Source organism: Oxyura jamaicensis, chromosome 8 (assembly GCF_011077185.1).
Source record: "Oxyura jamaicensis isolate SHBP4307 breed ruddy duck chromosome 8, BPBGC_Ojam_1.0, whole genome shotgun sequence".
Classification (NCBI taxonomy): domain Eukaryota; kingdom Metazoa; phylum Chordata; class Aves; order Anseriformes; family Anatidae; genus Oxyura; species Oxyura jamaicensis.
Window position 1 is genome coordinate 26347420 of NC_048900.1, and position 26755 is coordinate 26374174.

Here is a 26755-nt window from a genome sequence, read left to right on the forward strand (position 1 = left end):
AAGACAAAGCATGAAGAGGGAGTGATGGTTCTGTTGTTTTGTACTACAGTTTTTTGCCTTCCTTGCCTTTTGGCCAGAGAGCATTCAATCTCTGTGAGTCCTGTTTATAGGATGTAGAAGAAAGGATACGGTACATAATGTATTTTTTTTCATCAGTGGCACACGGGTCCCCTCCCCTTATCCTTTCCCTCCTAATGCTACTATATTTTGGCTCAATACTAGAATTTTTGCTTACATTAAAAAGCAAATGCAAATGAGCATGCAACTTCAGTCTCTGAGAGCAAGCTGCACCTACTCAAACCACAGCCATATCCAAACCTGCTGTATAGTTGGTTTTAACACTTTAGCCTGGTATTCCTTGTTTAAAATTCTGGACAGGTTTGGCCTTGGGGCTGGTGTTGCAATGTAAAAAAATGAACATTCATTATCTTTCCAGGAGAATTTCTCCTAGAGCACTGCTTATAATGAGTGCTTGCTACTCTGCTGGTTTATGCCAGCTGTAAAGGGAAATGTCAAAGACTCACAATTTATCCAGTATTTCCCTTTTTCATGTGAAACATCTTGATATCACTCTCACCCAGCTTACTTCTCCAATTCATTAAACTTGGTCCATCTTGAAGGAATGAAAAAAGTGTTTCCATAGAAAGCATTTCACTATCTACTTTTCCTCTTTGCAGGTGCTGTTCAGTAGATACATGGAGACTAAACTAGCTCTGATCATGGAGTTCACGGTCAAACTCATTTCCATTTGTGCTGGTCTAAGAATTCTGGTTGTGTTCCATAGCACTTTCTTATCAAAATCCTATGGCTTCTTTGCTTAAACTTTATCAGATACGTGTCCGTCCTCTCCTTTCTTTCAAAAAATCCCAAAGGATTTGAAAAGATTGACATTCCACCACTAATATATATCAGATAATTAGTTTAACAGAAAAGTTGTCCTTCTTAGCTCTCATCTAAATAAAAATATTTACCTTAAAAAATAAAAATAACAACCAATACTGAGAGTATTTCCACAGAGTTGACAACCACCTGTGAGACTGGATCACTGAAGGCAATGCCAAGGGCTATTAGCTCCTGCAAGCTGCTCCCCAGTCAGTGCTTTGTGATGAGGCTGCTATTGCTATTTTAACCTCTTTAAAAAAAAAAAATAAAAAAAATCCAACATACATGTTTCATATTATTCCCAATTGAGACATCTCTCCTCCCAGGCATAATGTAAGAGTGGGTTTTAATAGCAGAGCTGGACTGCAGTACAAAACATATCTAAAAAAATCAGCCACAGTTCTGATTTAACTTGCTGCTCTTAGTACCAAGGGTGACTGTTATAGGAAACTGAATTCTCAAACAACATAAAGTGTTTTTCTACCTAATTAATTTCTTTTATTTTCCTTTTTGAGGTCTTTATTTTGGATACTCAAGGATTTTGGTGAAAGTTAACTGCAAGGGGCATCAATGGAAATCCTGCATGCAGATCTCTTGGGGATTTACAGGGCCTCACAAGCTTAGCCAAACATTTTCATAAATATTGCAAGGAGGTCGCAGCAGGGCAACTCTGCAGACCCTCAGAAAAAAAAAATCCTCTGCGAAACTCTGTAGAATATAGCTTATGACCAGCCATTGTGATTGTGATGTGCACAAACTCTCCAGCATCCTCCCAGGTCAGTGGAAGGGGACGGAACTGGTCCCCTTAACCATGGCCATTTTGCAGCAGTCTCTTCAAAAGCTACAGATCTGCATTTTCTTGCAGGTCTTTGTTTTTGTAGTGAGGGGCTCTGGCCTCTACAGCTCACCACCCAGGGGAATAAACGTTATCTCAATTTTCACCATCAGGTGTGCCCCCAAGCTCTAATGCATGTCCCTTGCAAAAAACATTCATGAGAAATCTGTGTCTGATCATTTTCCATTTCTGTCTGTTTTTCCCACAAAGCTGGGTTTTGTTCTTCCAAGGGTACAGGAAAATAAGTGGGGATGCAGTGCAAGGTGCAGCCTCAGGAAAATCGCCAGAAAGAATTTAGATGAAGATATAACCAGGTCCCCAAGCTGTGTGACTCACCAACTCACCGTCTCCAAAACCTGATGTTGTAGGATTTAATACCTTAGAAGTCCCAGCATCCATCTGTCACCTGCTGGAAGGTTAGTATCCCTCTACCCACATGGGAAAAACAAGTAGGAAGTCTTTCCCATTGCAGCCAAAGTTCAGAGCCCAGCCTGTCAGCTTACATCATTATTCATTTCATTTCACATTAATGCATAATGTTGCTAATGCTCCTCTGTGGATTTCTTATACATCAGAGGAAGCAAATACAGGTTTATTTAACTGCCAGGATGCAGACACAGTCTCAGAATATTAACATAGTGGTCCTGGCCTTACTGGTACTACATGAAGTTATCAGACAGACGAATACAAAACAAAACCATCAGTATTTTCCATCCCATGCTGTGAACACACAGACATTAATTCAGACCTAATCCAGATTTCTTACAAGAGTCACTCCTTATCTTCCTTTTCCTCTCCAAAAGGCTGGGCCTAGTCTTATCACCTAAGCATTCCCACAAAGGTGTGCAATTTCACTTACCTGGCAAGAAGCTGCATGGCAATCTTCCTGCTATTTTATAACCAATTTGTATCTCTCTGCCAATTATTTCTGAAGCTCTTCTCCTAAAATAAATCGTCATTCCTGTCATAGCCTCAATCATTTTATTAATAATTTTAAGACCATTGTGCTCAATAATGTATTAATTTTAAGACCATTGTGCTCTGACTCATGCTTGTGCTCTGACAGCTTATCTTTTACTGCTGTATGCCACAGTAGAAATATTGTTGGAAAATAGCATGCTTCATGGGCACCGCAATTTCAGGCGGTAATTCTTTTTGGTGATGTTGATTCTTCTTCTCTTTTACTCAGAACAATTGGCACTCAGCTATTGGGCACTCAGCTATTGTGGGAACAATTAGCAAATATGTGAACAGTAGAGGTCAAAGACAATTTGAAGAATAATAGAAAGTGCCACAAAACTAGAAGGTCAGATTTTTGAACAATGATTACAGCACCAAATATAGACCATGGCTGGGAGACCAAGGGCCAAAATGGTCAAATACGGAAATACATGGAAGTCAGTGCCAACAATTCATGTTTTATGGGAGTAGCGCAATCAATGTAACAAGATGAAAATTAAAGCGCAGTATCATGAGCAGCTTTCTATAAACTAGACTGTAATAGGCTGCTGCACATAAGGCATGGAAGCCAAGAGTACATGTATGACTTTGGCTATCATTCAGACCCTTCTAACCTCTTTGAAAGACACCAGAGAGATCTGGCAGAGAGGCACAGATTTTTTTTCCTCTATCAAACATCTATGTATGCATGATACGATTTTTAAAATAAGATGTAGAAATCCCTAGAGATTATTTAAGGATATAATTTAGTCTTGTAATTACTGTCTCCCCTGAAGAGTTGTGTGTTCAACTGACTTGTGTGTTCGAGCTTCAGGGCTCGAACGATTTATCTTGGAGCTCCATCTACTGATTCAAAGGTGGCACAACTTGTTAGGAGCGTTGGTAACATCCTACAGCCTTCACACAGGTTTTAGCTGTTTCAAATCAAGGCAAATCCCACTGGAAGGAGGGCCAAATAAGTCGGAGGACTGACGGTGACATCAAGGCAATATCTTTTTTGCTGCCCATTTCTGGGATGAAGCAACCTTTTCCCGGGTTAACCTGCCCTCCTCCCCAGTTTGAGAAAAGCACTGTGCATTATAATTGAAATAAGGTGTGTCATGCATTGTTACACATCTTTAGAAGATGAATATAAATAGATCCTCCTTCTGCAGAAAGCCAAGTATCTTTGCTTTAGATTTTACTCATACAGTTCAAGTTCCACCCTCACTTCAGTAGGACTGAATGAGCTAGCAGAATAAAACCATTGTTCTTTGGCCCACTATCATTTCCACAAAAAGAGATTCAGTGCTCTATTTTAGAAAACAGAAGTCACTCACAGACATCATCTTGGGTATGCAGTATGAAAAGCACACAAAAGAGGTCTAATGTCAGCTCTCTTTAAAAAGAATTGTTTTTTTGAGATAAGCTACACAGCATTACTTACAGAGACACCAAAGAACATTAAACCTGTATAAGTCATAACAAGGCATTTGGAAATAGAATACATCTGAGATTTCAAACACTATAAACAATTCAGAGTGAACACACTTTTTCTATAATATTAACCATGTCGAGACAGCAGTAAATGTATACTGAGATTTGGGGCTAAATTTAACCTATCAGCTCCCTATTCTTGTGTAAGAATGGATGAGATGTGGCTTGTATTTCCCTATCCTAGCATCCATCACTGGCTACAGAAGTTCTGATAGCTGCTTCAGTTTGCAACTCAGTTGCCTGTACCCCTGTAGCTTTATATGCATGCAAAGTGCCCAAAGGCCTTAATATTTTGCTATCCTGAACAGCTCATAAACTGAGTTGTCTCCACAAAGGAACATGTACCATTGCAGTACAAACCGAGGAAATGGCAGCAACACCCTGCTATATAGCCTGGGGAGCCCTGCTGGACCCTGAGATTCATGAGGAATTCACTGCAGGAAAATCTTAGGAATTTCTCTGTCTGTGCTATTGCTGCACACAGCCTGCTAGCAACAGAGAGAAAAAGGGATGTGAAGGGTCAGCAATACACCATTTTACCAACAATGAGAAAGAATGCTACAGGCATGTGCAGTTATACGTGCCAGCAGGATGACCCAGACATGCACTATCCTCTGTCCAAACTGGATTCTGTCCCAGAGGAATAATTCAATATCCAAAAAGAAAAAAAATAGGACACTAAAAGTCTCCTTAGGAGATTTGTTCATATAATAAAGCACAACAGAAATCTTTTTGTAGGATACTATTTCTGTCCTGAGGTCTTTACGGGCTATTAATTAAAATCATATTGTATGTTTACACAGACGAAGAATTCCAGGGGCTCAAGATAAAAAGTAGACCCATATAATTAAAAAGAAGTCTGAAAAATGTTTAATTATGCTTTTTATTCTCTCTGAAAAGCGATTTAAATATCCGTTTCCTTTGTTATCAATAATGACATTAACTAGATGATTTTCAGCCATCACAAGAACCCAGTAAATCAAGGGCCCCTTGGGCACTCATGCTGTACTCTGAAAACCAGGGCTATGTACATAGAGAGTGCATGCAAAATGCAGAATTATCTTCTGGACCTGGCTGTATTTCCTGAAACAGCACTTTCAACATACAAATGTATTGCACATTTACATTTTTCTTTATTAATATGCCTTATGCACTGTAAACACTAAAAGCTGTGTTGACAATTTCATCACTGCAGCCTTTTTTTTTGCCTTATGAGTTTTACTTTGGTTCTGCCCTTGCACAAGGAACACCTACCTTGTCCTTAATATCCTGCTAATCAGTCCTTGCCAAGACTACTTTTGCCCATATGAAAGTTCCACCTGCCACTATGGCAAAAACAAAGCATAAATGCTTGGTGTGAAGGAATAAGATCTAGCAGAAGCTTGTTATATTTTCTTGACAGAACTGTCTAGTTTAATTTGAATTTCTAGAAACAGCACTCTGTTGAAAAATACAGAAGAAAAAAAAAAAAAAAAAAAAAAACACTTTTCATGAATTCTTTATTTAGAACTTCCCATGACTAATACAACTTTGTCATGTGTTACAAGAGTGAGCAAGCAGCAGCACAGCATCTCAGACCCCCGCCAAGCCTGGTAAGGTGGCCCTGGACAAAAATATAACTCCTGAGGTTTGGCCCACAAGGTGTCGGCATCTGCCTGCCACCACTTTCACCCTCATTTTTGCCTCTGAATTTCACTCACAAGGGGCCACAGGAGCCACCAGCTACCACCACAACCTAAAATACCAGAAGAATAGTAGGTGCAATGACAGTACCAAGTTCTCAACTGCACCTGGGACCCTTGCTGTGCCAGAAGGGACATAGAGCAACCCTGCTTAGTTAAATAAAACTAACCTTTTCCTCAGCAGCTTCTTCCTCTGGTGCCTTGGATCCTTCCAGTGCCGCACCTGCGCCTCCTATGTGCTGCTGCCATGTACCGTCTGCCAGGCTGGTGTGAGTATTTCTCTTGCCACCTCAGGGATGGCTATGTTGTGCATCACCTAGGACAGTATTCCTCTGAAGGATGGGCTCATGTTCCCTCAGTGCACCCCCAGCAATGGCAGCTTCTATTTGATGTGTGGGCTTGGCCCTCTGAGCTATTATCTTGACCCAGCTGCACTGGGCTGAGACAGAAGACCTCAATACAGGAGGGTGACTAACAGAACCCTGCTACACAATGCCCACTTTAACTACACTATATTTTGGTGTCCTTTATCCTCTTTCTTTTTCTATTCGTGGGCATTTTTTACTTCAGAGATGCTGTCACAACTCTTTCGCCCAAGCTGCAGCACCAGGCCCTGTGTTCTCCCTCAGGCAGCCATGTTCTCTTTCCCGCCTCAGCCCCTCTGCTGTGGTGCAGGGGCAGGAAGGGGAGCAGAGGAGAAGCCCTGTGGAGGCCCCTGGGCAGGCAGGGATGCATGGATCCCTAAGTAAACCCAACCTACACACAACTGCAGGAGTGGCCATGAGAATCCCCCTCAGCCTATCCCAAGGCACACACCAGCCCCCAGGTATGAGGGAGGTTCAGTTGAGGGCAATGGGGACAGGGAAGTGCTCCCTCATCACCTGGGCTTCTGTGCAGCAAAATGGCTGCCATGCCCCAGGGCAGAGAAGGAACACCATGATGGAGATGGGGACAACAGGCAAGGCTATCTGCTGATACAGTACTGTTTTCTTTAAAAGAAAACAACTATTTTTGTTTAATCATAAACAAAGAACAGCAGGGAACAAAAGGATGCCAACAACGAAGCAGTGACATGAGAAGCAGGAGCTATGCATGCCCCCAGTGACTGGGGGGCTGATCTTGAGGAGGAGTGAAACTGGGGGGCTGGATTTGAGGAGGAGCCAGATGCCCTTGTGGTTTCCTCTATAGCATTTAGTCTAAAATTTCCTGCTAATCTATGCCCCAGTCCCATGTTTGCATAAAAAGAGGCTTATCTTTCAGAAAATATCATGGTTCAGGATGGTCCTTGTCCTTACAGTCAAGTGACTCTGAGTCCTGAAAAGATTTTGTGGGGCACAGAAGTTTAGAAAAAGCACATGGGTATATACTGAAACCCTTCTTTTAAGTCTTTTGGGAAGTCCAATTATGCTTTAGACGGTCACTCTATATGCCTGGATATCTGTCCTGTACACATATTACGTATGCATGCCATCTGCCTGAACATGAACATCTGTGATCCAGATTCTGCCCTGCTGGAAAAACACACTGGTATGTTTCTTTCATGAGTTTTTCTTTGCTGTTGCTTACACTGATATCAATTTAGAGTAATTTCATTAAATTACGCAGACCTTTTTTTTCCACTCTCCTGAAAAGTCAGAACAGATTCTTCTGTATTATGTCAGTCTAAATACATCATAAATAATGACAGGTTTTAGCTTTAATTGTTTTTGATTCCAATAGTCTTTATTGAAAGACATGCATATCCACCAGCTCAAACTTCCAGCCTTCACTAGAAGAAGCTTATCCCTGCTTCTGCTAGGTTTAAGACTGCCTAAATTGTATGTGTAAGTGTTAACAGCACCAGGACTGTAATATAGCATTGCATTGACAGTTGCTCTCTTCTGACAGCAAGGGGTGTGATTTAGAGGGAAGTTCTTTCTGAGCAAAAAGTCTATTGTTTCATGAATTGCTAGAATGTTTGCATTGTTATGGAGTTCCATGTGATGAGATCCAAAGGCCAGTGAATTAGGATGACTTATTGTATCTCTTATTAAAAATACAGTGCTGTTTTCTGGAAGACTTATTGTGAGTATAAAGAAATTAAAAATATAAATTCCTTTCTCTTTCAATATCCCACCTAAATTTTATTTTTCTATCAACCATCTATTGTAGGACTGACCAAAATCAGGCTAAAACCTTGAGCTCAGTGTCTCTCATTTTCACTCCATTCTGTAAATCTAACTTCTGTTCTTTCTTTTTTCCTGCTTTCATCCTTATGAACTTCATTTTCACAATGTAAGTGAGTGTAGAAAGGAGACACCATTTATTTGTTTTTCATACACGTGCACAGAGTTCAAACTGAAAAAAATAAATTTTAATATAATTTATTTAGATCGTACTTTGAGTAACTTCCTGCCAGCCAACAGAGTCTTGCAATTCTTCCTTATTTCCATGTTATTAGGTATACAGTATGTAAATTTTGTACTTGCCATTATTGCTACTCAATAATCTGCACTCAGAAAATACAGGCACAATTTGAAAAAATAAAAATAAAAAAAAATAAAAAGGGATGTCCCAGGCTTGTTTTGTTTGTTTGTTTGTTTGTTTGTTTGTTTTTTACATCAGGTTCTTTGATAACCCAAAGCAATGGAGCAGCCAAGTGGCTATACATACTTTTCAAGTACAGGCAGGACAAGATAGAAGCTAGTTATCATATGACAAATATAAAAGCAACAGACTGTTTATCAATGTGCAGTTTGTTAGGACAAATTACTAAAAATTATACTGTCCTAATTCATAGCCCTAGGCCTTACCTTGGAAAACTCTCAGAGTCTAATTCTAACCATATCTGAAAGAGCCCACAGGAACTCACCCTACCCTGGAAATTGCTTAGCTTTAGACCAGGAGAAGCTACACACAATCCTAAACTCCAACTTGTGAAGTTTTGTAATTCCCAAACCTAACTCTGTCTTGTGGAGATCAGAGAAATGTAGTGGAGGCTCCTGTATTAAATAATCTTATAGACGACTTGATCCTGAAATCATTTAATTGCAGTGTTTTCTTTTCAATTCTGCCATTTGCAGTCCCCAAATCCAGCTATTTTGTGATTTATTTGTATTCTAAACAGTGCATGGTCTGATAGCAATAATATTGTCATAGCACTATTACATGCATGGTTGCATAACTATTCCTCTCCTTTCACTGTAAAGTTTTTACATAGAATTGGCTGTAGAAACCCCTACCAACCCCAAAACTGTCTTTTTTATTTATCGTGGCAACGTCTAATAAGTAACATAGAACTGTGTCTTATCAAAGGACATTTATTATGAAAATAAGACCTAATAAGAATTGCTTTCCCAGGCACTTTGCAATTAAAGATAAAACTATCCAGAAAAGAGAAATGTAATATGTAAATGGAATGAGGATATAGAAATGGAAATTTTCATATCTGAGTTTGAAAAACTCAAAGAGCTTAAAGCTCTGAAATTGGAGGGATGGGATAATCTCCGTCCCTGGATTCTGAAAGAACTGGCACATGAAATTGCATGTCCAGCAGCAAGGATTTTTAATAAAGCTGCCAACTGGTAGAATATCACTACTGAAAAGCAAGCCTCTTGCCTATATTTTGGAAAGGGGAGAAAAGGATAACCAGAAAAAGTAAGAGTGGCCTCAACAATATTTACGGCTCTAGAATGTATTTTTAAGAAAAATAACTATGTAAGAAGACATAAAGTGAAACCTAACTTTGGCAAAAGTAAAACAGGTTGAGTGAATATATTTCTGTTGATTAAGACCACTGTTTGTAATCAGTAGAAAGCATTGTAGGTATCTATTAGACCTCTGTAAGATAAGTTGTGAAGAAAATGCTAAAAATCCTAGTTGTGCTAGAAGATGAACTGCTGTCTGAAGGGAGGATATTACTGTAAATCTTAAAGGATTTTAAAGTGATTTCAAGTGATCCTTTTTAAAGATCACTATTAGATCTTGTTTAATATTTTCAATAATGAATGTGTCACAAGAAGAATATGCTAATGAAATTTTGCTGAAAACAAACACTGAGAGATATTGCTAATACAAAAGAGCATTAAAAATTCATTTAGGATAGATATGGATACTGTGACAACCTGAATAACTGAAATAGAATGAAATCTAACAGCATGCAACCTATGTATGAGAAACCAGTATCAGGAGTTCAGCGCTTGAGAACCATGTAGAACAAGGAAGAGATACATTAGTTGAACACAGCTTCAGCTGCTGAGAACACAGCTGTGTAAGAGGTAAGCACAATCCTAAAATGTACTAGGTTTGGTGTAGGTAGTAGATATATGAAGGTATTATTACCATGGTGTAAGGCATTCCTGACATCTCATGTCAAATATTCAATTTTAGTCTCCATGTTTGAGTGCTGGGTCAGGTGGAAAGAAGGACTACTAGAAAAATAGGAAAGTTTATCTTACTGAGGTAATAAAGATAGTCCAGTTGTTTAAAATATAGCCATCTGTCCCCAGGCCTGTTATCAAATTGCTAGCAGTATGTACTATTCACTGGCTGACCATTTTGAATCACAAAACTGTTGGGTAGCTCACTATCATGATAGTGTAGCCTATCAAGTCTAAAATATATGAGTTGTGGAGGATGGGCCTAATTACTGGCCCTGGTAATCACCCTGTCATAATTTATTTACTACTTCAACACAAATATTCATGATAACCTCTATTTTTAACAGTGATGGGAAGTCCTATAGTTAATATTTCCTACAGAAAATGATGTTTTTATTTGCTTTTTAACTATTTAAAAATCTGTTACACTTCACAAATAACTCTTGAGAGAAGAGCTTAAGATACAGTGACTGGGATTCATCTGAATAAAGAATATACACAAATATTTTACTTGAGTTATGATGTTCCCTTATTCCTTTGTTGAAGAAAACTAATGACATTGTTTTTAACTTTTCTTTTAAAAAGCTGTGCTTTTTTAAAGAGATAGATATAGTATCTAATTAGTGCATATAATACATACTATTTTTTCTCTGGTTAATCATTTATAATACAGTATGCAAATTGTAGGTTTATTTTATGTGCAGATTTTATATTAAAGAGCAAGGAAACCTTTGGATGTCTTCCAGTGAATATTCTACGAACATTTCTGCCAGCTGCAAATAATAGTAATACTCATTAATACCTTAGCCTTTAAGAATACAGTGTTCTCAAAAAATATCTTACTTGTTTGGTTGTGTATAAGTTCTGAGGCAAAGAACGTTAAAATAGAAATATTATAAATGTGCAATTTTAATAAACTGTGGTACATGGTTTAGTCAGGAATATCTATTGTGAATTTATTAATTTACTTTTATTGCATGTAGTCATGTTACTGGTTTTGTTCCATTACATGTTGAAGTTGTTGTTTGGAAGGTGAAGATACACATTTGGAAGGACTTAGGACTGCTGTTGTTCAGCCAAGACCAAGGATCATTAACAGGAATCATCACTTACCACTATTCAGCAGGTAGCAAAGACTTCCCACCACTGCTGACTCCCTTTATTTCACATGTATCACAGGAGAGAAGATGCGTAAACCTGAAGGGTTTCAAGCAGCTACATTACATCTTTGTTCTGGATGGGTGATGGCTGTGTGGTCTGCTGCTGGACATTTAACTACTCCTTCATTGTTTCCTGCAGTAGTTGAGATCCAGAGAGTGTTGATGGCTGCCATGGCTGCCCAATGCATGGTGCTTTGGAGGAGCTGGGTCTGAGTGCAGAGCAGTCACCCGGAGAAACAGCACACTGCTGAGGAAAAAAACTAGATAGGGGACAGCCTGGAGGAGCCACTGCTGTGCAGGTCAAGCTTTCCAACAGCACAACCCTGTAGCAAAAGGCAACCTTTAGTGACAGTTGAGTCCCACAGCTTCAGGGAAACTGTGAGATGATTCATTGTCTTTTTCTATTTGTTTTCTGGAGTTGATCAAACTAAACTTTTGTGACTTGAAATCAGTTTTGTTTTAGTTGCTAAGAAAATGCTGGTAACAACTTATGGTGTGTTTCTGTTATTTTTATGCTTCATAATAACTTGTCTTGCAAATTGTTCCATTTACTGTGATGAAAGACAGTCTGATTTTATGATCACAAAGGATGAAATGACAAGAAAATATGCCTTTTTATTCCTCCTCTTGCTTCCATGGTGAAACTACTTTATTATGGCTTCACACCAACATCCTCCTATCATTTTATCTGTCAGAGCTGCTGGTCAGCAGCTGCTGGTTCACTATTTTTGCATCTTTGTCCATAATCTCTGCTGCTGCAGGTGATTTGCTGTCCATTGTGAATAAATCTCTCCTTTTTTTATTGCTGCATCAAGGAGGTGCCTTTGCAAAGCATCCATTTTATTTTCACTTCCACTTTTTTACTTTCCACACTGTGTTTGTTGACTTTGAAGCTTCAGGAGCCAGCTGACGTAGCTCAACACATTTCATGTTGGAAAGACAGAAAGATGCAAGTTCTCTCAACACAGCAGGAAAGTAAGTCTGTCAGGGGAGGATAGCTTTACTTACTCAATTTGGAGACAGGCAAACATTCTTTCAGTTTGTGTTTTCATATTTATATATGCAGAAGTCCTCTCCAGTGAAAACATACTTCAATTATTATTAGATATATATGCAATTTGGGAGGTTCAACTAAACTGGAAAAAATTTGTTGTTATTGTCTATAGGATAATTTTATTCAAATAGAATAGAAGAGAAGGAATGCTTCTGAACAGCATCCTTCAGTGTACCTGGCTGGAATCAGCTAATACATCATTGTTAGTGTTTGTTTTTTCTTCTGTATTACAAACCACATTTGCCTGTGACAAACAAGGTTAAGGAGCCAGCAAAAAGGCTTTATCATCTCACTAGGGTTCTGTCATTCCCCAGAGTTATACCCAAAGTGCAGATGATATGCTATTGGTATGAATAACGGAAAAAAATTCTAGCATGCATGCCAGAGGTTAATCATCACTCTTCTTGTCTGGTCTCTCTATAAAATAAACATTTTGATGATGGTCTTCATGCTATGTTGACAAGTAACTACTATTTGGTCATTTGATTTTCAGTTGCTTTATTGAAGTATGTGTGAAGAGTCCAGGCTGATGAGGAAGACATTATGGCAAGCAGCTGTTTTTATTTATTTTGCATTGTTTAAGCTACTTCAGATATTCTGAAATCTAATTCAGATGTGAGGTGGAGAAATGTAGCTAGAAGATGTAGGATATATACTAGTGCTGACAATTACAAATGGAATCCTGCCCACAGCAAGCACACTCACTGTCTGTAGTAGTCTTTAAGCTGTCTCCTGAATTATCTATTCATTAGCACTGCTTGAGGCTTGCTGACAAGGTAATATGACAATTTCAGTACAAAATAGGTGCTAAGCAAAGCTGACTCTGAACAGGCCACCCACTTACTGTGGTGAGTGTGGTTATTTCTGCATAAAATCTTTTTTTTTTTTTTTTCTTTTTTCTTTTTTGCTCTTTGGGAGAATTCAAATGTGATTTTGTTATTCATGTCTAAGAGAATATGACAAGAACAATAGCTGAGGGGAAGGAGAACAGAACTCTAGATTAAAAATGTGTTTATTTCTCCAGGCAGAAGAATGATTGACAAGCCTAGTGGTATCCAGGCTAAAACCCGCTAAATTTGGGAGCTTACTGAAGTAAAATGGTGTTGTAACTAAGGCATCCCTGTGGCTGTCAGAGCACTAACAGAGTGGACAATTCTTTGGTTTTTCAGCTTCCCTTTTGTATTAATGTCTACAAAGGTGACCTTCTAAAGAAACAAAATATTTCTTCTGAAGGGATAATAAGATTCTTAGGAAACGTAAGGAAACAATCAGACTTCAATGATCCTTATATATTGCAGACTAGTCAGACTACTCAGGTTTGATTTCTTTCCTGGTCCATTCTGCCATTTTGGTACTCATAAAATAACCAGGTCACAGAATTCTCAGTATAATCATTACTGCTTTTCTCTTTAGTAAAGATCTTCTTACAACAAACAAATGTTTGTAATACTAATAAAGTCTCTCTAGTTAATATTTAAGAACTAATGTTTCCTGTTATATATTAAAAATACTTCTTTAAGATTTTAAATGTATGTATGAACTCCATCCAATTTTCTCTGATCATAACACAGAGTTTCACCTGTAAAAGTAAGCCTGGTTTTCTAGACACTTGGATGGCTAGAAGAGACATAAATGAATTGCAGAATAACCCCTCCTGGTGTGCCACCCTGTGGGCCAGACCTAGCTTCAGATGCCCAGTAATGGATCAAGAAACTAACCTGTGAGCTCATCAGCCCGTGCAGGAAGCCATAAGGGTGACAGTGCTCTCCCTGTAAACCCAAAAGTGAGTGATGCCAAGAGATCAGTTACCAATCCGTGGGTGGAGGCAAGGTATTTGTTAAGAATAGGTAACAGAAGAGTGCTGGGTGTGGTGGGGAAGGGAGCATCTGAAGCTGACTTGGTTGCTTTACAGAATGGATACTTCCAAACCACTAAGATAATTTTTGAAGAGAGGGTTTTATCCTCGTGTGATGTCTTGAAAATTCAAAAGACATTCTTGATTGTTATGCATAAGAAAACATTTATTTTGAAGCAAGATTGCAAATATTTGTTAATGGAGATCTCAGAGTGAGGAAATTTCTTGATTATGTTGCTATTGTTCTGTGAAATGTCAGATCTGAGCAGAACTATCTCCTTGCCAGGAAGCATTTACTGTTGAGTTTAAAGGTAGTCTTTTGATTTGTTCCCTCTTTTAGTGGAATCACTGTTTTTCCATTGTTTCACTTACAAAGCAACCTGCATACCAAAATCATGTACTTTATATGATTCAGAAGTTGGAAAGAAGAAGAGACGTTATTGGTATTGATTTCAATAACATGAAACCAGTGGGCTGCTTTCTTTTCATTATGGCAAGATAATAGTTCTTATAAATGCTATTTTAATACAGATTTCAGTATACAATTTATGTTACAGTCCCACCATATGTTACATAAAATACTAAACTGAGTAAGCTATAGAGAAAACAGTTTTTATTATGCCTCATTTTCTTTCACATACAAATAAAGGAGAAAACTGTAATAGACTTGAAGCTGCATCCTTATGCAATCCTTCATCTCATTCCAAAAATTTATTTTGAAATTGTTCTGTCTTCTCTGTGTGGTAGTCTTGCTAATGGTGTGTGATAAGCTAATTCAAATGTCTATATAATCATATAACAGGATTGGAATAGCAGAATTCTTTGAACTGTTTGCTGCAATAAATACCTCACTAGCAAAATAATATGCTCACTTTTCTGTAAAAAGCATGTCTAGTTGTTTGAAACAAAGTATATGGAAAGTATAATAAATCCTGAATGCTGAGGTGAAAATTGCTCAGAAAAATTCTCCACGACTTTCAAAGACATGGTTTATTAACGGAGAAACTTTTACCAGGCCTATGGCTGGTAGAACTTTCTCTAGACAGAAGTGTGATGAATTTAAGTGTTTTTGAGTAAATGTCTTGAATATTAGTATTATGTGACTGAGAGTAGAAAATTACTGTGGAAAATGTATGTTGCCTACCTTTCTCCTCCACTGCTTTAGTATCCAAATGAGCATGGACTGTGTATTTACAATAAAATGTAATTAAATTTTTTGTTTGTTTATTTTTAATGTGTCATCTGTGCTCTTTGAATCTGCAGCTAAATATGTACATCCTGAACATACTACAAAAATAGGGGGCCGAAGATTAGGAACATATTAGCTGCCTATGTGTAATACAGAGTCAGTGCCTAGATGATTAAGGAAACATCAGAGCCCCGACACAAGCAAGCAGCACCAAGACTGCATTTAGAAGTAGTTGTTATTAACCATGTACTTTTCTGAACTAGGAACGAATAGTAACATCTTTAGGTAAAATTTTCAAAGATATTTAGCCAAAATGCACACAGGCCTATACACATGAAGCTGGCTTTCCAGACAGCGCTCAAGTCTTCCAGAAGATAAAGTCTGCAGCTAAAGACAGGACACTGACTACATTTGCAGGCATACTTTGCTGTCTCCCACTTTGCTGGTGTGCATGCAATCCAGCACTCAGTGTCTACAGTGCTGCAGTGGTCTCTCCTCCATGACATGCTGTGTGCCCGGGCAGACTCAGCTCTGCTCCTGCACAGCACCCCTGAACGGTGTGCTGTGCAGGAGAATGGTGTGACTGAAAGCCCTTCAAAGAAACAGAGTCACAGTCTGCAAAATCTGCAGCCTGGGATTGCTGGTGAGTTGGGTGGTCTAGGGAATGAATTGTGTGTGCATGGAGGATTTGGGTTTGAATTGCTTCCAGAGCAACTCTGGCTTTGTATGCTAGTATTGCACTCATGAAAACATATCCCCAAGAGCCAAAGTCCTACTGGAAGCCTGTGAGACCCAGATGCAAAATCCTAGTGGGTCTTTCGCAAAGTGAGAAGCCTGAATCTAGGTGGAGCCTTGGGGGTTTGCAGAGCACAGCAGCTGGATGCTCACTGCTAGAGCAAACCAGACTGCTGCCAAATGTGGTAAAGGTGCTGCTAGCTCAGGACTTATACACACAGATGTGAAGGCACTGAAGTATTGCAGGAAGATCTACTCCACCAGAAGGACTTCTGCAAGGCTGCTGTGAAACATACTCTGTTGCACATTAGAATTGTTTCAGGGCAGTAGATAAGCCCTACCTGGTTCTCTTGAAACGAAGAGTTAAACATTTTTTTTCATATCTGCTTGAGGCTTATTTTTATTCTTTTAAATGCAGAAATGATTATTGGTATCTCAGGATTTTAAAACAGAATTAGCTCTTTCATGTGTGCAAAAAAAAATCAGTGGTGTAATGTCTCACATTGCAAAGTGGAGAGTTTTTGCCCAGAAATGGGCTACTGTGTAAACAACAGTTTTGTAGCTACCAGCAGTAACAAATAACAAGTGCTTTATTATGAATACTTGAACTGGAGCATTCCTTTATTTCCAATTGTAAGCCTGTCTTTGTTTCCATAGATGAAGGAGTTCTGAGAAAAGGAGACAGATCTTTCAAATGGCGTGTGCTTTCTGCCTTCATCTCAGTACCTTGTTTTGAAAAACAGAATGATGAAACAGTGTTTTTTCTGCTGAAGCAATCACTCCTCCTGATCATGAGAAGTATACTGCAAATTAGAAACAAAATGGAACTGGAATCCTGTGCACATTAAAAACAAATGCATGAGATGTATGAAAGTGAGTGGGGACATTAAAGTGCCAAAAGGGAAAACTGTCACTTAAGGGTGTAAGGGATGGTGCATTTCTCCCCCATGCACACCCCAGCCAGTCCAAAACTCTCCATCTCCATGTGCACCAGCACAGGGAAATTAACTAAAGCGTGCTCCACTTGTCCCCGGGGTTCCTGCAGGTGCAGCCCCCTCCCTGTGTCATTTTCCAACCCCCATGGCTGAGGTCTGCCTCCAGCCCTGCTGGGGGGCTGCAGGGGGAGGCGGGCCCCTACAGTTGAGCCTGGCCCAGGGAGGGGAGGCCTGAGAGACATGGCAGCCCCTGTGCCCAGCCTCCACACATCAGGGCATTCCCCACCCCTGCAATGGGCTCTCCTGCCCCGCCTGTCCCAGTTGCTACATGCTGGGGTGGAGGTGGCCATGCCCTATATATAAGGGCCCTGTGGGGCTCTGCTAGGGTGTGCTGGGCTGCTGAGGTGGAGTGCTGGTTATGGAGGCCAGGGAGGCCAATGTGGCGAAGGCGGCAGTGAGGACCCCGAAGTGCTCCCGCTGCCGTAACCACGGCTTCGTGGTGCCGGTGAAGGGCCACGCCGGGCAGTGCCGCTGGAAGCTGTGCCTCTGCGACAAGTGCTCCCTCATCACCGAGCGCCAGAAGATCATGGCTGCCCAGAAGGCCCTGAGGCAGCAGGTGCCCGACTGTCCGAGCAGGGCGGCCATGGGCCCTGTTCCCCCAGGGGAAGGCCCCAGGGTGGCTGCAGGAGCAGCCATTGGCCCTGAGCAGAGCAGCCATGAGGGAACAAAAGGCGGCCAGCCCATCGGTGGCAGTGACAAAGGCATGGCACGCAGGGGGCTGCCACCACCTCCTGGTGGCCCTCCCTTCTGGGACTACGGTAAGGCTCCAGCTCTTCAAAAAGGCATTCCTGCCTGTTCTTCCTTTCCTCCCTCATTGCAGGTACCCATGCTGACTGTGCAGCCCCAGGTTTAGTTTTCTTTTGGCAGGGCGGGTCATGGAGCTCTTGCTGCTTTTTGCAAGGTTGAAGCTCAAGCAATTGGCTCTTCTCTGGGAGGGAAATCAGGGAGGGAAATCAAACTCTGATGGACTGCAGTACAGGTGTTTGTGCATGTTTCTCAGAGTACTGTATTCACAGGCACAAACCTACAGCAACAAAAATGTTAAAAAACATGGGATGGCAAGTAAATGAGGAAGTTACCACTGCAGTTGCCTGGAGCAAGTGTTTTATGACAGCACTGTAAAAGAGAGAGACCTTTTGGCCTTAATTCCTGCAGCAAAGACTGAATTTGGGTCAGGTCACTTGGTGCAAAACTACATTTTGATTTTAAGAGCAGAGGATAGGTTTTGCAGGTGAAAAAAATGCATGGTCTGTCACCTCTTAAATTGCTTCTTTTAATAGAGTCTTTCATGTAACTTGTCTAGTTTATTACTATTTATTACAGTAACTTCATACTATTACTATTTACTATAGTAATTTTATGGAAATCCCTACTGACTGCAGTAGTCATTAGTCTGGGCCTCTGACAGCAGTTTTCAAGGCAAAGAAAATGCTGGTCTAAGAAGCCTGGAGGAAAGAGGCACTTCAGACATCTCTAGTTCCCACCTAGTCTGTCAGTAGCTGCTCTTTATTTTTAAGGTTGGTTTCCTAAGAAAATGATGCATATGATGCTGGCCATATAAGTGCCTATCAGTCCTTCCCTTAATTATTTTTTTAATCTGTTGACCAATTTCAGAAAGGGTTGGGAACAGACCATAAAACTGCAGTATTCCAGTAGACATACTCTAGAAGCAAATTCTTCCACTTTTCTACCAGCAGGCGGATGTGTAGACAAGAAAGAGCTTATTTGTATTCAAATAGCCACTCTGTTTTTTAAGACTTAAGAGGGGCCATATAAGAGCCCAGACACAAGGTAAAAAAGCATAAGAAGTAATTGATTCCTGCATTTGAAATTGCCTGGGTATGTCAGTCACTAAAAATAGGACATTCTCTGTTAACTTATGAAGTGACAGCACTGAAGTTAGAACCCTACTATTTCTCTAGTTAAAAGTCCTAAGGTAAGTTGTTTTTTCTTGCTGTTGGAGATACGCTGAAAGAAGATTTTGCAGACAGTGCTTTACTAAGGTCTAGCTTCACAATGCACAAGGCAGAAGAGAATGCAGATCTTTACGCAGTGTTGCATTATCTGTTGCACTTTTCCTTTGTTCCTTAAAAGATCATAAAATAAATTAATGGGAAGCTAAACATGAACCAAACTTTCCTGGCTAAGAGTGGAATTTAGTCCTGCAGTTACATCTCTGAACTCCTTAGAATTACAGTGATACTTTTATTTGTTCTTTTCTCATTGTTTCCTAGCTCACCCTGCTTTTCCTCCAGAATATATGGTCAACTCAGAATACATGGAGAGAGACCCTCCAAAAGTGTACCCTGGCTGTTCTGGGGTGTATCCTTACCACCCATTTCCAATGGGATTCGCCATCAATCAGCCAAGCTGTAGGGGAGCGCCATCACCTCCAGGGATACAACTTCAGAAAGGTTTCCGACATGTTCCTGGCAACTATGGGGCAGGGAATGCAGCTTCTGTGTCAGTAAGTAGTTTTTTGTTGTTGCTGTTGTTGTTTTTGTTTTTATTTTGTTTTGTTTTGTTTCTTAATTAATTCTAGAAGTACTGCTGTAGTTGGACTAAAAGATCTTTGAAGTTCCCTTCCAGCTGAACTAAAACTATTCTGTTCTATTCTATTGTATTCTGTTCAATTCTGTTCTGTTCTGTTCCATTCTAATCTGTTCTGTTCTATTCTAATCTGTTTTGTTCTATATTCATATCAACCTTCAAATCACAGAGACTTGCTAAGGAGCAAGATCCTAATTTGCCTGTCATTTGTAATGGCGTGTGTAGGCACTTGCAGTTCCTTTCAGTCATGTTGATTTATATGGGTGTTGTCCAATTTTTGTACCATGGTTGGACACATTATTAGATTTCCAGCTGCCATGTGCTATTCTGTCTGCATTGAGTACAGCTCAGCAGTTCATGTTAAGGCAAAGTGGTCTGCCTCAAAACTAACAAATTTATTATGTTCACATAGTAAATCCGTGACACATTTTAGGGGTTATTAAGAAAGAAGTCTGTAGCGCAGATAAATTATCCCAGTGGACCAGATATGCACAGGTTGGGAAATCTCTTTTCTAGACCAGCACTATATGTGGTTTTGAACTTAATTTTTAACTGCTTTGAAACAGACAGAAAGGTCTTACACAAGCTCTGTCTGTACCCTGAGTCACAGGATGCATGGCCAAATCCAACAGAGAAGTGCTCCTATTTCTCTGATGCTATGGTTCCTGAAGGGTAGAAAACTCTCCTTGTAAGTGGAATGAGTTTTGTCATGCTCTAACAGGTCCTGTAACCACAGAAGACAAGGTCTGTTGGGCATGCTGTGGTGCACACCAGCCCTGTAGTGAAGGTAGAGCCACTCACTTCACTGGGCTCGGAGAAGGATCCATAACTATCAGGGAAATGGTGGCAAGGAGCATTTTCCTACATTGCCTCTCGGTTGCATTAAGGTTCTTAGACTTATTAAGTGGCAAGTGTACCAGGTCAGTGGTGAAGGTGAACAGCTCCTGGTTTAAACCCAGTGTTCTGACGAGATGCCAGAATGGATAACAAGGACTTAAAAGTTCAGTTCCAGCTGAGACATGGTCTGAGAAGCTGCTACCTTGCAGTTCATGCATGTTACACCATGCACAGGCTTTGCACGTGCTAATATATGGACAGACATGGCAGCATATGGCCACAAAATGGACAAAACTCTGGAATTGTCACAGGTAAAAATTCAAACAGAAATTGCTTGATACTGCAGGTGTGTCCTGGAGAGAGTCTCTAAATGAAGGTTCTCTGCTCTATGTGTTTCTGCAGATTCCAGATGGAGGTGGAGATTTCCATCAAGGATACTACGCTCCTCTGCCTCAGTTCATCCCACCAAGTTTTCTGCCAGGGGTTCATTACATTCCACCTCCCCTTTCGCTGAACATGTTGGCTGAAACAACCAAGGAAGAACATGGTAAGGAAGTACTAGATGAGCCTTGGGAGATCCAGTTTTAACTTGGTTCCAACCTAACAACCAAGGTCGACCCCCCCAGGAAGCCCTGATTCTAAATTCAGTTTTCAGGGTTTCCCAGATCCCTGTGAAGGAGCCATGACTGAGATCCTGAGGTGCCAGGGCAGACTGACAGCTTGTACAGCTCTAGACTGGGCTGACTTAAGGAAAGCAGCCTTACATTCTTAGTCTTTCCAGCCAAATCTCACTCAGACCTTGGATGCTGCAGGACTCAAAGCCATGTCAGAATATGATCTCTGATGTGATCCAAATGTAAATATTTTTCTAAATAGTTAGTCTGCAGGGCATATTTAAAAAAAAAAAAAAAAGTTTGGCTCTGTTGCAATTTAAGCAAAATGTTAAAAAAAATACAGACTAACACTTAGCATGAACAATATGAAATTTCTCACTTACCTGGAAATACTTCATTTTAATTGCTGTAAATGAAAGATTGACTCTTCAAAATCTCAAATTGTTTATATTGAATCTCACAGGATTTTAAATTATTGGCATAGGTGAGTTTGTGTGTCCCTCTATTTCGTGTCTCTTTCATGTGTTGTGCATATTTCTGAGTTTTTCATTTGGCTACAGCTAGCTGTGACCACAAGAGGGTAGAGCTGCTCAGAGAATTAACCACTAGTATGTGATGAGTGAATAGACAGTTTCATGTTAAATTCTTTTTGAAAATACAAATAAATAAATGAAACTTTATTTCTCTTCTTGAACATGAAAATATGAAATGGTAAGTCTGACTGTTCAGAACACAGATAACAATCATCACCCAGTGAAAAATTAAATCTCTTGTATAAGAGGGATTAGAAATTGAGGGCTGTAATTGTATCGTTTGAATTTAAAAGATGATGGTGGTGGTTACATGGCACAAAATAAAAATTAAGAGGTTTTTTGGTCTGGTTTCTCAACAAAATAAGGCTCGTGAAGTCTCATTTCTGTTAATGTTAGCCCCCTCATAACTCTTCAACCCATCAGTTACTTCCAGCCAAACGTATCTGCTGTGATCACGGGCCTACACAATATCGATCTGCAAGGGAAGCATATGCTTCCCACAAAACCATCTCTGCAGCATTGACGTGGTGTTTGGCCAGCAGTCAGCTTGTGCTGAATTCGTAACTGATGTGTTTGAACCTTGGCCAACAACCAAGTCCCTGCCTGTCAGCCCAGCAGTGGGCATGGATCTCCAGAGCAGGCTGCTTCACGTCTGGCTGGAAAGCCAAGGGAAAATAAGGAGAATTGGACAAGAGGGAAATGAAGAATATGGAAGCATGGGGGGTATACGGACATCACAGAAATGTGAAGCTGTTTTAAGATATTGGTAAAGATATTGGGACTTTAATGCAGAGAGCAGGAGATACTGGGCTGCCAGAGGTGAAATAATATGGGCTGAGTTCGAGGGGAAGAGAGGGAGATGTGGGCGGGCAGGCAAAGCAGAAAGTGTATGTGAGGATTGATGGTTTTTGTCGTTTACTGGGGACAAGAAATCTGGGGGATACTGCAGCTGTTCTGCTGGGTGTGTGGAAAAGGGAAGGAACTAGGAGCAGCAGACAAATGTAGGGGACATGGTGTATTACATAAGGAAAACGGGAAATACAGTCCTGTATTAGTAGAGTGAAGCTTTACTGGACAAACAATCGTGAAAACAGGCAACTGGGTAGAGAGGTCATGAGAGCATCCCCCTAGAGAGCAAAATGCCATCTAATGACCTCAGCCCTTATTACACACCAGGGAAATCACAACCCAGGCATAAAGCCATAGGAAACAATGCATCATGGATTGTGCTGTTCAGAGGACAAACTAGTTTTCTTAGTGCCAGGGATGAGGTACAAATTAATTCCACTACATAGTATTTTTGCTCCAGGAGATGTAGGAATTTGCAATTGTGACCCAGTGAGGGGGATATTTCTGTATGAGGTCATATACAAAATAGCCTTGCAGCAGAAGATACAGATGTAGAGGGAAGCTACAGTGAAACTCATAATTCTTTGACTCTGGTTTTCAAGATGCTTGAAAAAAGAGAAAAGCTGTAACACTCAGTACATAGGGATGTGTTAGGATCTCTTCCTGCCTAAGAAAGGGACTGATTCAGATCTGTGATTAGACGTGAAAACATCCTTCCTCCAGAGAGACCTGAGTTGAAGTGAAATGTTTTTTCTGGCCAAACAGTTGCAAGAAAATGGATATAGGAAATTCCAGCAGGGGATAACTGGAGAGAAGATGTGTCTGCAGTCTCTGAAGGGAATACAAGATGATGACAATATTTAGTTATTTATTTATTTTTAAAAAGCAGGTTCTATCTAAAAAAAAAGATTTTCCAAGGCTAGAAGCTGCTGCCAGAAAGATTTAAGTCAATAGTGCACTGCAGCTGAATGGAATGACTGAGGTCAGTTAGGTTTACAGTGGTGATTTTGTATAGACCATGTTGTACAATTTCAATCTGTATTTAGTGTTATGGAGATCAGACAAAATAAGAAAGAGGTATCTCCAGTAAACAACCACTATGGCATTTCAGGATAAAGTCTGATTGGAGGTTGTTGGCTTTCTAAAAGAATAAGCCACAGAAAATGAAACAAAAACCCAATTGGCGCATGAAAAAAATGAGGCAGGTAATTTGTAAAATAGAAGATCCTAGTTGGATTTGAAGAGAATTACTCAGTCAGTCCAGGCCTTTAAAAATTCATAGCAGTGTTCAAAAGACATGGCATAGATTCACTGCAATTAAGTGTGCGGAAGAGCCTGCCTCATTCCAGTGAAGCTTCAGTGTTTGCCATCTTGAAGCAAGCACTCTTTCTACATTTCTTGAAGCACAGCTGAAACAATGGAGTGCTGTCTGAAGTACCCTGTCTCAGCTTGGAGAGCTGCAGCTCTTGATGTGAAACACCTTTGAATTAACTGCACTGAGAAACAAGCCGGATTTTTTAAAGTGCCCTGGGAATTTACCTCTGGAAGTGTGATGGATATGTGTAAGGCAAATTGAAATACAGGGATTTGGGCGTTTGTTTGTGTTCAACCTTTTTCTTTCTTTCTCTTTTTTTTTTTCCCCCAGCTACTGCAGCTGACAGCCAGGATTCAGGGGTTGTTTGTGAATCTAGCCAGCCATCTTCGTCCCCAGAAGAAGCAAGTGGAGACCAATCTGTATATTCTAAACAGTAAATGGCTTGGAGAAAAGCTGAGGGGCAGGCAGCATTATTTTCATTATTGAGGAGAGTGTTAGTTGATAGAAGGCTAGACTAACAGTTAGTTACTGAGCAGTCACAAAAGCTAAAAGAAGGGGATTAGTCCCCTGCTCACTTTATGATCATGTCAGAGCTCTCACAGCTCTGCTCCCCAGGAGCTCCTCATTCCTCTGCTGTAAAGTTTGTTCACAAAAAAGGTTTTCCAAAGCCAAGGTAAATCCCATCCTCCCTAAGCAGGTGGAAGCAGGAAGGATTATGACTTTGATTTTGGGTTCCTTTGCTGAGGTTGGATGACTCTTTGATTTTAGAGTGAGATCTCCAAGCCATGTACACTGTAGCTTTCTCTTGTTCATGACGGTAATGAAAAATGTGTTGTTTGTATATCATTTTGCTGTAAAGGAAACCTAGTTCTGAATATTATGGAAGAGTTAAGTTATGTAGAGCCTGAAGACTGAGTGAGAGAAGATGGGAAGACAGTCTGGGTTGCTGATTTACCTGGCTGACTAAGAATTCTCTGGATTCAGCAGGCTAAGGGAGCAACAAGTGCTTGGTATGCTTGTCAAGAGGGGCATGGTGGGAATTTACAGAAAGGCCTGATACAGGCTGAAATACAGTGCCTCTGCATTGAGTTGCAGTGCTTCTGGGTGAACTGCCTTTAAGGCACCTGCCCTTCAATATAGGAACAATCTGATTTGGAATCACTTCTTGTCACACAGGCTTCAAGACTCTGAGTGCCTTTGCTGGTTTATACCTTATTTCCATGTTGTGTAACTCAGTGCAGCTGACAAACTACCATTTGTTTCTAAAGGACTCGTGTAGACAGCTTTATGCCTGTGTACTGGAGGTGCATTTTGCAATATTAAAGGTGTGAAGAGATTGCCTTGGAAAGCAGGACAAAACACCATTTAGAATAATAATTAGTTAAACCCATACATATTCTAATTTTCAATAATACTGTTTAAATAAAAATGAAAGGTGCATTCCTCTACTGCTTTGCCTAAAGGAACTGGTTTTGTATTAAGTGAATCAGTTGTTAATGTTTGTAGAATTTTTTGGGGGGGGCTTTTGTGTAATTAAAAAAGATACTTGGAATCATTGGTTTGGTTTTGATGATTTGAGGCTTACATATCTACATGTAATCTTTCTAGCTAAATTTCAGATGTTGCCTGGTGTAACCTGTTTGGAGTGAGATTTAGGCTTCAGTATTTTTCTTCTCAAATTTTTGAGTGCTAGTCTAAAGGTGAGTGCAGTAAAATAAACATTATTATTTTCTGCTACTGGTTCTATTAATCCCTTGCAAGATGTAAAGAAATTATCCTGAACTGACAGTTATTTTTTTATGTAGTAGATGAATGTTCTCCAGCACACAGCCATGGTTTGGGGGGAAAGTAAGTGAAAGTGGCAAGTCGAAGACTGCCAAGAGGAGAAACTGAAAAATACATGTATCTATAACAAATAATCTGATGCACAACTTGTTACATGCTAGATTTACAACAGGAATCCACTCCCAGGAGCGTCCCAAACCTCCTCTTAAAACTTCTGTGTGCTAGGGAAAATCTGAATCTCTTTTTTAAGGTGTTTGAATGGAGCAAAGCTCTTTTCAAAATATGGTAATCTATGAGTAGAAATATCATCAGCACCCACAAAGCACGTTCCTCTGTGGATGGAGTTGATTGATTTTTTAAAATACAATATAATGATTTGAGGAAATGGTAATGTACAAGATGAACAGTTGAATAGCCTCCTTCCCAGATATTTTTCCAAAGTCATATTCAGTGTTGTATTACACTCCTTAAATCTCCAAAGCAAGATGGATTCCAGCCCATTTCACTGACTGTAAAGCACAGTCATTGCAGAAATACTTCATATACAGTACTGTTTTCTCCCTGTTTTTCGGTGCCAGTCACCACCTGCAGCTTGCCAGGCCAGACTCCTTATTTAACTTGTCTTCCAACTTTGAACTGTCTGTCAGTGAACCAAAACTTCAGCTTTGGCTTTGAATCATGGTATGACACTCCAGTAGGATCTTACTGCATTGCTGCACACCAGTGTTTATCTCAGGAGGAATGTAGCCATTTAAAGAAGAGCCTGAGAAAGGCAACTGAAGTGAACAAAGAGAAGCAGTTGCCTTACAAGGGAACTTAAAAAGAACTAGAGACTTATTTTGGAGAGGAGAATGTTGACGAGGGGTATGACTGAGTTCTACAACATCATAACAGCTGTGGCAAAGTATATGCAAAACCATTGCCAAACCTTATTATTTCCATACATGTGAGGGAAAAGAAGGTGACCTGGGACATGGGCAAATGATGTCTGACCAGCCTGATTGCTTTCTGTAATGAGATGATGGACATCTACCCCAGTCTAAGGTCAAAAAGGTGGATAGTTACAATTGGCTTTCCTAGGAAATCAATAG

The 26755-nt window shown here is 40.1% G+C and overlaps 1 protein-coding gene across 1 annotated transcript; it reads left to right on the forward strand.

Annotated features, from left to right (window-relative positions):
* Nucleotides 1–17522: 17522 nt before the first annotated feature.
* DMRTB1 (DMRT like family B with proline rich C-terminal 1) lies at nucleotides 17523–25238 on the forward strand. The gene is made up of 4 exons (XM_035333758.1): nucleotides 17523–17939; nucleotides 19416–19648; nucleotides 20971–21115; nucleotides 24210–25238. Exons 1-4 carry the CDS (start codon nucleotides 17540–17542, stop codon nucleotides 24314–24316), a joined length of 885 nt encoding a protein of 294 aa, XP_035189649.1. The 5' UTR covers nucleotides 17523–17539; the 3' UTR covers nucleotides 24317–25238.
* The last annotated feature ends 1517 nt before the right edge of the window (nucleotides 25239–26755 follow it).